Source organism: Mus caroli, unplaced genomic scaffold (genome assembly GCF_900094665.2).
Source record: "Mus caroli unplaced genomic scaffold, CAROLI_EIJ_v1.1 scaffold_16622_1, whole genome shotgun sequence".
NCBI lineage: Eukaryota > Metazoa > Chordata > Mammalia > Rodentia > Muridae > Mus > Mus caroli.
Genome location: NW_018388789.1, coordinates 7,108 through 21,072, shown reverse-complemented (window position 1 = coordinate 21,072; position 13,965 = coordinate 7,108). Strand labels below are relative to the sequence as shown.

The 13,965-nt window shown below is 37.5% G+C and overlaps 1 protein-coding gene across 1 annotated transcript in view; it reads left to right on the top strand.

Annotated features, from left to right (window-relative positions):
* The window catches only part of LOC110287789 (vomeronasal type-2 receptor 116-like), a gene marked incomplete at its 5' end in the record, with an annotated part of 18,006 nt that extends 4,573 nt beyond the window's left edge, over window positions 1-13,433 (top strand). The window contains 2 exons of the mRNA XM_021154319.1: window positions 7,915-8,038; window positions 12,514-13,433. Of these exons, the coding sequence (XP_021009978.1) occupies window positions 7,915-8,038; window positions 12,514-13,433 (1,044 nt within the window). The remainder of the gene's footprint in view (window positions 1-7,914; window positions 8,039-12,513) is intronic.
* Window positions 13,434-13,965: the final 532 nt, after the last annotated feature.

Genomic DNA, 13,965 nt, shown 5'->3' with positions numbered 1-13,965 from the left:
CCACTTATCAATGAGTGCATATCTAATGACTTCTTTTGTGATTGGATTACCTCACTAAGGATGATATCCTTCAGATACATCCATTTGTCTGAGAATTTCATAAATCCATTGTTTTTCATTGCTGATTAAGTACTCCATTGTAGGGGAACAGGGTGGAGGGAGGGTATAGGGAACTTTTCGGACAGCATTTCAGATGTATATAAAGAAAATATTTTTAAAAAATAAAAGGAAAAGAAAAGAAAAAAGAAAATATCTAATTATAAATTAATAAATAAGTAACTAAATAAATAAATAAAGAGTTCTTTACATTGTTTCCACCTATATCTGTTCAGACATTGTTAAAAACAAAAACCACAAAAACCACAGATATCAGCAAAGTCTTTAGCTGCCATAGGCATACATGCCCAGATAAGGACATTGGTAGTACTAATGATTTAAACAGCACCATGGCTAAATATAACAGCAGAGGCTACTCCCATCAATATTGCCACTGGGGAAACTATTGGTTTATTAAAAATTCAATTTTGATTGCTTCATACTGTGGAGGTTTCATGCCTCAGAAAAGGGAGGTGCTAGAAGGGTGAGGCAGAAGTAGGAGGATAGATGGAGGAGTACTCTCTTAAAGAGAAAAGGGGAAGGGGCTATGGAGCAGGGTGCATAGAGATTAGATTGACACAGAGCATAATATTTGAAATGTAAACAAATAAAATGAATAACAACAAAAAATTAGGAACCATTTGTGGCATACCTGGAAGGGAAAAAAATCCCTTGTATATGAACAAAGCACATCTGAAAAATGGGGTCCCATTTGTCCATGCTTGATCTTACAGCACAAGCCATTGCTGGTCTGTTCAGGAATTTTACCCCTGTGCCCATATCTTTGAGGCTTTTGCCCACTTTATCCTCTATAAATTTCAGTGTCTCTGGTTTTATGTGGAGGTCTTTGATCCACTTAGAGTGGAGCTTTTTAAAAGGAGATAAGAATGGATCAATTAGCATTCTTGTACATAATAACTGACAGTTGTGCCAGGACCATTTGTTGAAAATGCTGTCTTTTTTTCCACTGGATGGTTTTAGGTCCTATGCCAAGTAACCATAGGTGTGTGGGTTCATTTCTACGTCTTCAATTCTATTCCATTGATCTACCTGTCTGTCACTGTACCAGTACCATGCAGTCTTTATCACAATTGCTCTGTAGTAAGGTTGAGGTCAAGCATGGTGATTCCACCAGAGGTTCTTTTACTATTGAGAATAGTTTTTGCTAATCTAGGTTTTTTTGTTATATGAGATGAATTTGCAAATTTCCCTTTCTAACTCAGTGAAGAATTGAGTTGAGATTTTGATGGGGATTGCATTGAATCTGTAGATTGCTTTTAGGAAGATAGCAATTTTTACTACATTGATTTTACCAATCCATGAGCATGGGAGATCTTTCCATCTACTGAGATCTTCTTCGATTTCTTTCTTCAGAGTCTTGAAGTTCTTGTCATATAGATCTTTCACTTCCTTAGTTAGGGTCACACCAAGATATTGTATATTAATTGTGACTATTTCAAAGTGTGTTGTCTCCCTAATTTCTTTTTCATGGTGTTTATCTTTTGGGTAGAGAAAGACCACTGTTTTTTTTTTTTGTTTTTTTTTTTGTTTGTTTTAGTTAATTTTATATCCAGCTACTGCCTTGAAGCTGTTTATGAGGTTTAAGAGTTCTCTGGTGGAATTTTTAGGGTCACTTATATATACTATCGTATCATCTGCAAATAGTGAAGTTTAGACTTTTTACTTTCCAATTTGTATCTCCTTGATCTCCTTTTGTTGTCGAATTGCTCTGGTTAGGANTTCAAGTACTATATTGAATAGGTAGGGAGAAAGTGGGCAGACTTGTCTAGTCACTGATTTTAGTGGGATTGCTTCCATTTAGTTTGATGTTGTCTACTGGTTTGCTGTATATTGCTTTTATTATGTTTAGTTATGGGCCTTGAAGTCCTGATCTTTCCAAGACTTTTATCATGTTGGCATGTTGGATTTTGTCAAATACTTTTTCAGCATCTAAGGAGATGATCGTGTGAATTTGTCTTTCAGTTTGTTTATATAGTGGATTGCATTGTGGATTACAGTACATTAAACCATCCCTGCATTCCTGAGATGAAGCCTACTTGGTCATGACAGATGATCATTTTGATGTGTTCTTGGATTCGGTTTGTGAAGATTTTATTGAGTATTTTTGCATCAATGTTCATAAGGGAAATTAGTCTAAAGTTCTCTTGCTTTGTTGGATCTTTGTGTGGTTTAGGTATCAGAGTAGTTGTGGCTTCATAGAATGAATGAGATAGAGTATTGTCTGTTTCTATTTTGTGGAATAGTTTGAGGAGAATTGGAATTAGGTCTTCTCTGAAGGTCTGATAGAACTCTTCACTAAACCTATCTGGTCCTGGGCTTTTTTTTTTTTTTTTTTTTTTTTTTTTTTGATTGGGAGACTTTTAAGGACTGCTTCTATTTCTTTAGAAGAAATGGGACTGTTTTGTAGTAGTATCTGATGATGTTTTGGATTTTCTCAGGTTCTGTTATGTCTCCTTTTTCATTTCTGATTTTGTTAATTAGGATAATGTCCCTGTGCCCTCTAGTTAGTCTGGCTAAGGTTTTATCTATCTTGTTGATCTTCTCAAAGAACCAGCTCCTGGTTTGGTTGATTCTTTGAATAGTTCTTTTTGTTTCCACATGGTTGATTTCAGTCCTAAGTTTGATTATTTCCTGCCGTCTACTCCTCTTGGGTGAATTTGCCTCCTTACATTCTAGAGCTTTTAAGTGTGCTGTCAGGCTGCAAGTTTATGCTCTCTCTAGTTTCTTTTTGGTGGGATTCAGAGCTATGAGTTTTCCTCTAAGAACTGGCTCCATTGTGTCCCATAAGTTTGGGTATGTTGTGGCTTCATTTTCATTAAACTCTAAAAAGTCTGTAATTTCTTCCTTTATTACTTCCTTGACCAAGGTATCATTGAGTAGAGTGTTGTTCAGTTTCCACATGAATGTTGGCATTCTATTATTTATGTTGTTATTGAAGATCACCCTTAGTCCATGGTGATCTGATAAGATGCATGGGACAATGTCAATGTTTTTGTATCTGTTGAGGCCTATTTTGTGACTGATTATATGGTCTATTTTGGTGGAGGTGCTGAGAAGAAGGTATATCCTTTTGTTTTAGATTAAAATGTTCTGTAGATACCTGTTAAAAATATTTGTTTCATAACTACTGTTTGTGTCCATGTGTCTCTGTTTAGTTTCTGTTTCCAGGATCTTCCACTGATGAGAGAGTTGTGTTGAAGTCTCCCACTATTATTTATGTGTGCTTTGAGCTTTACTAAAGTTTCTTTAATGAATGTGGCTGCCCTTGCATTTGGAGCATAGATATTCAGGATTGAGAGTTCATCTTGGTAGATTTTAACTTTGATGAGTACAAAGTGCCCCTCCTTGTCTTTTTTGATAACTTTGGGTTGGAAGTTGATTTTATTCGATATTAGAGTGACTACTCCAGCTAGTTTCTTCGGCCCATGTGCTTGAAAAATTGTTTTCTAGCCTTTCACTTTGAGGTAGTGTCTGTCTTTTTCCCTAAGGTAGGTTTCCTGTAAGCAGCAAAATGTTGGGTCCTGTTTGTGTAGCCAGTCTGTTAGTCTGTTAGTCTGTCTTTTGGGGGGGGTGGGGAATTGAGTCCATTGTTATTAAGATATATTGAAGAAAAGTAATTGCCGCTTATTGTTAATTTTGCTGTTAAAGATGGGATTCTGTTCTCGCGGCTGTCTTCTTTTAGGTTGATTGACTATTTTCTTTCTAGCATTTTCTAGGGTGTAGTTTCCGTCCTTGTGTTAGTATTTTCCCTTTATTATCCTTTGAAATACTGGATTCAAGGAAGGATATTGTGTATTTGGTTTTGTCATGGAAGGATTTAGTTTCTCTATCTACAGTAATTGAGAGTTTGGCTGGGTATAGTAGCCTGGGCTGGCATTTGTGTTCTCTTAGGGTCTCTTTAACATCTGTCCAGGATCTTCTGGTTTTCATTGTCTCTGGTGAGAAGTCTACTGTAACTCTGATAGGTCTGCCTTTATATGTTACTTGAAATTTTTCCCTTACTGCTTTTAAAATTCTATCTTTATTCAGTGCATTTGTTGTTCTGATTATTATGCATGGGGAGCAATTTCTTTTCTGGTCCAGTCTATTTGGAGTTCTGTAGGCTTCTTTTATGTTTATGGGTATTTCTTTCTTTAGCTTAGGGAAGTTTTGTTCTATAATTTGGTTGAAGATATTTGCTGGCCCTTTAAGTTGAAAATCTTCATTCTCATCTACTCCTATTATCCATAGGATTGGTCTTCTCATTGTATCCTGGATTTCCTGGTTTTTTTGAGTTAGGATCTTTTTGCATTTTGCATTTTCTTTGTTGTTGTATCCATGTTCTCTATGGAATCTTCTGCATCTGAGATTCTCTCTTTAATCTCTTGTATTCTGTTGCTGATGTTCGCATCTATGGTTCCAGATTTCTTTCCTAGGGTTTCTATCTCCAGAGTTGTCTCCCTTTTTTGTTTTCTTTATTGTTTCTACTTCCCTTTTTAGGTCTTGGATGATGTGTTCAATTCCATCACCTGTTTGCTTGTGTATTCCTGTAATTCTTTAAGGAATTTTTGTGTTTCTTCTTTAAAGTCTTCNACTTGTCTAGCAGTGTTTTCCTGTAATCCTTTAAAGGATTTTTGTCCTCTACCTGTTTAACCATGGTCTCCTGTATTTCTTTAGGTGAGTTATTAATTTCGTTCTTAAGCTCCTCTACCAGGATCATGAGGTACAATTTTAAATCTGAATCTTGCTTTTCTGGTGTGTAGGGGTATCCAGGACTTGCTGAGGTTAGAGTGCTGGGTTCTGATAATGGTGAGTGGTCTTGGTTTCTGTTAGTAAGATTCTTACATTTGCCTTTCGCCAATTGATAATCTATAGTGTTAGTTGTTATACCTGTGTCTGGCTGGAGCTTTTTCCTCCTGTGATTCTGTTAGCCTCTGTCAGCACTCCTGGGTGTCCAAGTCTCTCCTGCATCTCAGTGGTCAGAGTACTCTCTGCAGGCCACCTCTCCTCTGCAGGTGAAGGAGCACAGATGTCTGGAGCTCAGATCTGTTTCCTGGATGAAGATGAGGGCCCAAAACAGGACCTGTCCCAGAGGCTATGTTGCTTCTGCAGTCCACAGGCTCTCCTGCGCAGACTGGTCTCTCCTGAAATAATTCTTCTCCAAAAATCTACCTACAGATGTCAGCAACACAACTAAAATATTAGTCAATGTGCCCAAATAACTTCATTCTATGAAAGCAACTATGGCTCATCGAATGAATATACTTTACATGTAAAACATCACACATTCAAACTTCAGTATAGAACTACATTTTGTACAAAAACATGCAGAAAAAGGTCTTAATGCAGTCTACCATCATTTCAGAATTTAAAAAAGAATAAACCAAATCTGACAATCTATGAGAATACTTGTTTCAATAAGGAAGATTTATTTATTTATTTATTTATTTCCTTTTTTCAGTCTAGTAGCTTTAATATTTATGACAACATTTTATATTTATAAGAACATAGCTCTAGAAAAATTTCACACGATACTCAATTTTTATATTTACTGAAAAAAAATTGTTTTTTCTTTTTCAGTTCTAGTAACCAGTGGCTACTGGCATGTTTTATTTTTTTATTTGGGTATTTATTTCATTTACATTTCCAATGCTATCACAAAAGTTCCCCACCCACTCCCCCACCCACCCACTCCCACTTCTTGGCCCTGTCTTTCCCTGCACTGAGGCATATAAAGTTTGCACGACCAATGGGCCTCTCTTTCCACTAATGGCTGACTAGGCCATCTTCTGTTTCATATGCAGCTAGAGATACGAGCTCCAGGGTGTTACTGGGTAATTCATATTGTTGTTCCACCTATAGGNTTNCNGATCCCTTTAGCTCCTTGGGTACTTTCTCTAGCTCCTCCATTGGGGGCCCTGTGATCCATCCAATAGCTGACTGTGAGCATCCACTTCTGTGTTTGCTAGGCCCTGGAATAGTCTCACAAGAGACAGCTATATCTGGGTCCTTTCAGCAAAATCTTGCTAGTGTATGCAATGGTGTCAGCGTTTGGAAGCTAATTATGGGATGGATCTCCAGATATGGCAGTCTCTAGATGGTCCATCCTTTCATCTCAGCTCCAGACTTTGTCTCTGTAACTCCTTCCATGGGTGTTTTGTTCCCAATTCTAAGAAGGGGCAAAGTGTCCACACTTTGGTCTTCGTTCTTCTTTAATTTCATGAGTTTAGCAAATTGTATCTTATATCTTGGGTATTCTAAGTTCATGGGCTAATATCCACTTATCAGTGACTACATATTGTGTGAGTTCCTTTGTGATTGGGTTACCTCACTCAGGATGATGCCCTCCAGATCCATCAATTTGCCTAGGAATTTCAAAAATTCATTCTTTTTAATAGTTGAGTAGTACTCATTTTCTAAAGGTACCATATTTTCAGTATCCAGATATTTTCTTTGTTCACATTTTTATTTCAAACTACTGATGATATTGTACTACATGGACAGGAGAATCAAAGAATTTCAATTAAAATTAAATCTTGTGAGAACAAGATTTTGTAGTGGCACGTGCCTTTCATCTACATTTTTGAATTAAGAGTCAGAAGTATCTCTCTGCATTTGTAGTCAGTCAGACTTTTGCATTGCCTCTACTCAAACCTGGGCTGAAATGGATACTATGCATTAAATGAAGAGCAGGATGTGGACAAGGAAATGTATGTTCAGAACTCATCATAAAAATAGTCTTTATATTCTTAATGGGAAACTGAATAATATAAACTATAGTAAAAGAAGGAAAACCTGTGCCCTGATATATAAAGGAAGCTAAGGTCTACTAACACTGCAAAGGAATATGGCAACTCCGTACCTGCTAACCACAAATGCAATAGGACTCATCATAGGCTGCTGTTGATGTATTTCCTCTTAGTTTGTTAAGTTTTGCTGTCTAATGTTGTTGAGGTTATTTTGGTTATATGATATTTGAAGCCTAATTTCCCCTGTTTTTGTATGTCCTTTACTCCTAATTTGCTACAATTTGCTGTTATTAAACAGTAATTATGAGCAAACTGAGGAGGAAAAGGTCGATTTGACTCATAGGTTACACTCAAGGGAAGAAAAGGCATGGCCCTGGATAATGCAACTGAAACAGAGTCACTCAAGGAACTCTGCTTACTGGCTTGTTCTGTATGATTTCTAATGTACCACTGCCTACAGACAACTCTGCTCCCAGTAGGCTTGCTACTCACACCTCAATTAACAATTTAGGGGGCTGGAGAGATGGCTCAGCGGTTAAGAGCACAGACTGCTCTTCCAAAGGTTATGAGTTCAAATCACAGCCACCACATAGTCCCTCACAACCATCCATAACGAAATCTGATGCCCTCTTCTGGAGTGTCTGAAGACACCTACAGTATACTAACAATTAATAAAAAAATAAGACTTTAAAAATATTTAATATATGCTTCCCATATGTGATGACAGACTATCCTGACAGAGATAAATTCTCAATTATGATTCTCTGTGCCTTTACACTGTATTATGTGCTCAGGTGACAAGAATTAACTAGAATGACCACCTTGAAACCTCTGTAGTGTTTTCACACAGGAGGCTTTCATGGTTTATTTCAAATAGTTGGGAAACAAGTCAACTTTTACTCATTTTTTCCATATCTTGATATCTGTCCTCATAAAATGCACTAGGTAAAAATCTGCTAACTCTGTTGGTTTATATGAAATTAGTTTCTTAATGTCACACACTAATATAATATAATTATGGAAGGGTAAATAAAACTCCAGTTAGCAGCATATGTCTACTTTTCATTAGATGCCAACTTCAGTGTGCAGTGCTGATTGTGGTCCTGGATCTAGAAAATTCAGGATGGACGGAATGGCAGCATGCTGTTTTCATTGCAAACCCTGTCCTGAAAATGAAATTTCTAACGAGACAAGTGAGTATTTCCTGCTAGAATAAGTTCTTCAAAAGGGTTATCATTTTGTTCCAAAATTGGAACACTGAAGTAGTTTAAAATGAAAGCTTAAAAATAAAATACATTTCTGTCCTATGTTAGACATTATAGGAATACAATGGTTTATAATGTACTTATTAAGAAAAAAAGTAGAAATTGCCCTACATCTTTAATTCCTTGAAAATTCATAGTAAATGGCATACTCTCAAATACTTTTGATAATAAAATTTAAGTGTACTCTACACAAGATATTTTCTAGTAATTACTACTCTCTAAAATATATATGTAGATCATGAATATTTAAATACTGTATTTATTTTGACTTGATGTATATGGTTTTACTTAAGGTCATGCTTACCTTGCATGTATAGAAGAACATGGAAGACAAAATAAGGCATGTGGGTATAGGTAAACAAATCCCAGTACTCTGTAAGATGAAAGAACATGGAGAATAATAACTTGTAAAATTATAAAATATTCAAATGAGTATTTTCTTACTTTACACGATATTTTGCATACTACAGAACACTCTTATTCAAAAGTTCAATGTATTTTAAATTTAGAAAACTGAGGATCACTCTGGACACATGATATGAAAATATGAATGGTCCTCAAGTCATTACTACTATGTATCATGCCAATTTAGATTTCTCCACAATAGAACACATAATTATTGAGTTTTTATTTGGTTTTGTATGTGTATTTATTAAATAACTTGTTTTTCTTTATATTTTATTATTTAAATTAATTTGTTTTTTACACTCTATGTTTTATTCTCCTACTCCTGATGCATCCTACAACTGTTTCACATACCAAACCCCCTCTGTACCCTCCTGTCTTTCCACATAGATGTTTCCATCTCCCACCCCACCTGAACCTCTAAACTCCCTGGGACCTCCAGTCTCTTGAGGGTTAGGGAAAAGGACTGAAGCCCTGAGGGCCAGCAGAAGGAATGCAAACAGACAACCTCAGGGAAACAGGAGGTTGGGGAGACACTCCAGAATGCACCAAAGACCTGGGAGGTGAGAGACTCTCAGGACTCAAAGGGAGTGACCTCAGATGAAATGCCTGACAGTAGGGAGAGGGAATTTATAAAGCCCACCTCCATCAGTAAGACAGGACATCAAGTGAGGGATGGGGTAGCCATACCACAGTCACAACTCTGACCCATAATTGTTCCTGTCTAAAATAATGACTGGGATGGAAATGGAGAGGAGCCTGGGAAAAAGAAGATCCAGTGACAGGTCCAGAGTGGGATCCAGCTCAAGGGGAGCTACCAAAGCCTGACACCATTACTGAGGTTATGGAGCACTCAAAAGAAAAAAAATGGACCTATTATGACTGCTCTCCGAAAGACCCAACAAGCAGCTGAACGATTCAGATGCAGATGTTTTCACCCAACCCATTGACAGAAGCAGCTGATCCCTGTTGTTGAATTAGGGAAGGCTGAAAGAAGTTGAGAAGGGAAATCCTGTAGGAGGATCAGCACTCTCAATTAATCTGGATCTCTGAGATCTCTCAAACACTGGACCACCCAAAAGGCAGCATACACAAATTGATATGAGGCCCCTAACACACATACAGTTGAGGACTCCCGGGTTTGTGTTTATATCATTTATTAATATGATTCATATTAATATTGTTTTGTCCTGGTTACCAACAAGTACTTGCTGACAGGACCCTGATATAGCTGTCTCCTGAGAGCTCTATCAGAGTCTGAAAAATACAGAGGTGGATGCTCTCAGCCAACCTTTGGACTGAGCACAGAGTCCCCAATGGAGGAACTAGACAAAAGATCCAAGGAGCTGAAAGGGTTTGCATCCCTATAGGAGGAACAACAATATGAACCAGCCAGTATCCCCAGAGCTCCCAGGGACAAAACTATCAACCAAAGAGTACACATGGAGGGAGCCATGGCTCCAGATGCATCTGAAGCAGAGGTTGGCATTGTTAGTCATAAATGGGAGGAGAGGCCCTTGGTCCTGTGAAGGCTCTAGGCCCCAGTGTAGGCCAGGAAGTGGGAGTGAGTGGGCTGGTAAGCAGGGAAGTAGGGAAGAGATAGGGGATTTTCAGAGAGGAAACCAGAAAAAGGGGATAATATTTGAAATGTAAATGAAGAAAATATCTAATAAAATATTTTTTAAATAATAATAATAAAAAAGAATGGAATTAGCCACAGACTTCAAATGGCATTGGCACTAGCATAGCACATGTTAATCAAATAAATATTTCATCAGGATGAGCTGAATACAAATGGCAGGAATGTAGTTTTTCTGGGCCTTTTTGTGCCAAAGTATATAATTGAGGTGATATCCTAAGAGGACATTTATTGCTAATAAAATGGCTTATCAGGGCGGGGGAGGGTATGGGGGACTTTTGGGATAGAATTGGAAATGTAATTGAGGAAAATACGTAATAAAAAAAATTTTAAAAATTAAAAAAAAGATGGCTTATCAGTTAAATCTTATCCCATTAAGTGTGATGATGTAGGTTTATCCCCAGAACCCACCAAATAGCAGGAGGTAATCAACTTCTACAAATTACTTTGTGATATTCATGCAGTTCTACATTGAACATACACATAAGTAATTCAATAAAATTTCAACCAAACTCAAGTATTCTCCAAAAGCAATACATTTTGCTCACAATCAAGCTAAATTCTTAGTCCTAAACAAATAAAATAATAATGACTTTATACATATGCATTGTTCTGTATAAAAGACTTCTAACCTTGGAAGTACATTATTTATCCCATATGGCAAATGTTCAATAACTCAGTGAAATGACAATCAAATTTCCTACACACACAATGGTGGGAATTACAGAACCCTTTACATTCAGAAATAGTCTTGCTGCCTTTATATAAAAAGGCCTAGGAATGTGATATTAATATAGTCATAAGAGGCCAAAACTTGGAAATATATTTAAATTCTTATTTTGCATTTACCAAGATACAATTTGCAAAATGAAAATCAAGAAGAGTGGATACTTCATTCCTCCTTAGAATATGGAACAAAATACCCATGAAAGGAGTTACAGAGACAAAGTTTGGAGCTAAGATGAAAGGATGAACTATCCAGAGACTACCCCACCCGGGGATCTATCCCATAATCAGCCACCAAACCCAGACACTATTGCACAATGCCAGGAAGATTTTGCTGAAGGGACCCTGTTATAGCTGTCTCCTATGAGGCTATGCCAGTGCCTGGCAAATACAGAAGTGGATGCTCACAGTCATCTATAAAATGGAACCCAGGGCCCCCAATGGAGAAGCTAGAGAAAGCACCCAAGGAGCTGATGGGGTCTGCAACCCTATAGGCAGAACAACAATATTAACTAACCAGTACCCCCAGAGCTCGCATATGTAGCTGCATATGTAGCAGAAGATGGCCTATCGACCATTACTAGGAAGAGAAGCCCCTTGGTATTGCAAACGTTATATGCCCTAATACAGCGGAATGCCAGGGTTAAGAAGTGGGAGTGGGTGGGTAGGGGAGCAGGGCAGAGGGAGGGTATAGGGAACTTTCAGGATAGCATTTAAAATGTATATAAAGAAAATATCTAATAAAATGTTATTTTAGTCTATTAAAATTAATTAATTTAAAAAAACAAAAATCAATATTATAGATGTATAAATTTCAAGTCTCATGCTCACCAACATGTTTCCTTTATACAAACCCAATAATTTTCAAGTTAATGATACCTTCTGTTACATTTATATGTAAACACACTCATAAATGTACATATCCACAATAAATGGCCAAAACAATGCAGTAAAATAGGCTAAAAAAATATTTGTTGCTTTCATATTCCTAATGTTGATCACCATTAAAAAATGGAATGAATTATTTCATGAAACAGTGACTTTCAATGCATTCTAACCTACCTCTTGAGGGAAATATCTAGAACTGGCCCCTGCAGCAGGTGATCTCACTCACTAAGTTTCTCAGCCTGCCAACTAGCCAGCCCTGACAGGCCACATGTCTCCCACCAGGCCGTCTCTTCGAAGAGGCCCCTAAGTTACTCTTCCTTTCATGCAATGTCCCAAGCATCACTCATTAGCCATCTCAACACCTAATTACCCAGTAGACTGAAGATACTTAATGCTTTATTAGCCAATCATATGTATGCATCAATAATAACAAATGTCAATACAATAATTTCAGGTCCAAATGATCATGATAAAGTTTCAACACAATTATTCTAACCTTTTGAAAACACCATGTCAGCCTCTGGTCTGGTTCCCTCTCTCCTCCTCAGACACCTCTCTCTCCTCAACTTGTTCTGCCTCCCTTCTCCTGTTCTGCCTCCAACCGCCCTAATGTGATTGAACATGGAAAATGCTGAAACACCAACCAAACTCATATGTTGCAAATTTTCTTCTATATGCTTAAGTGAAATATTCTGTCAGTAAAATTGCTAAAGCCACACTAACAATATTTTCATTTCTAAATTAGATGTGGATTATTGTGTCCAGTGTCTGGAGGACCAATATACTAACACAGAACAGAATCACTGCATTCATAAAGCTGTTGTATTTCTCAGCTATGAAGAACCATTGGGAGTGGCACTTTTCTTAATCTCCTTGTTCTTCTCTGCATTTACAACTGTGGTTCTTGGGGTCATTGTGAAGCACCACAGTAATCCAGTTGTTAAGGCCAATAACAGAACTCTCACCTATATCTTGCTCATCTCACTCATCTTTTGTTTCCTCTGCCCTTTGCTCTTCATTGGCCATCCAAATGCAGCCACCTGCATCCTACAGCAAATCACATTTGGAATTGTATTCACTGTTTCTGTTTCTACTGTCTTGGCTAAAACAATTACTGTAGTTATGGCATTCAAAATCACAGCCTCCCAAAGAATGATGAAGTACTTTCTAGTTTCAGGGGCAATTAACTACATCATTCCCATTTGTATTCTCATCCAAGTTATTGTATGTGCAGTCTGGCTGGGAGCTTCTCCTCCTTCTGTTGATATTGATGCACAGTCTGAGCATCNACAGATCATCATTGTATGCCACAAGGGTTCAGTCAATGCATTTTACTGTGTTCTGGGATACTTGGCAANCCTGGCCATTGGGAGCTTCACTCTGGCTTTCTTTTCCAGAAACCTTCCTGGTGCCTTTAATGANGCCAAATCCATAACATTCAGCATGCTGGTGTTCTGCAGTGTCTGGNTCACTTTCATCCCTGTTTACCATAGCACCAAAGGCAAGNTCATGGTGGCTNTNGAGATCTTCTCCANNTTGGCCTCCAGTGCAGGGATGCTGGGATGCATATTTGTTCCCAAATGTTACACAATATTGTTTAGACCAGACCAAAATTCTCTTGAAATGATCAGGATGAAATCATCTTCCCATGCTCATATTTCATAAATTCAGAAAAAATGTATAGTTTGTTCATAATCACCAATATTGGATTATATTGCCATACCTTTCTGATGTTGGAATAACTCTCACTGTTTCCTCTAAGGATATTGCCTAGCAATACCTATCTACTAATATTCCTATTGATTTTATAATCTTCCACAATATTCTAAATCACTCGTCCTCTTTGACAGAAAGAGATACTGGAATCCTGATACATTCTAAGACTTAGAGAAGTTCTTCTAGTAGCATGGATGAGAGAGGAATATTTTATCAATAGGTTTTAGAATATTTCCAAAGATGAATTGATGTCTCTGAAGATAGATATAATCATGGCCTGTTCTTGTAGAGGAACTGATTCAATACTCAGCCCCACCAACTGCTATTACCAAACACCTGTAACAATAGCTACAATTAACAGGATGCTCTCTTTTGTGTTGCAATTTACCTAAAGCTATTTATGCTCATAATGAGACACTCAAACACGCACTTGAGCACACACACACACGCACACACACACACACACACACACACACACACA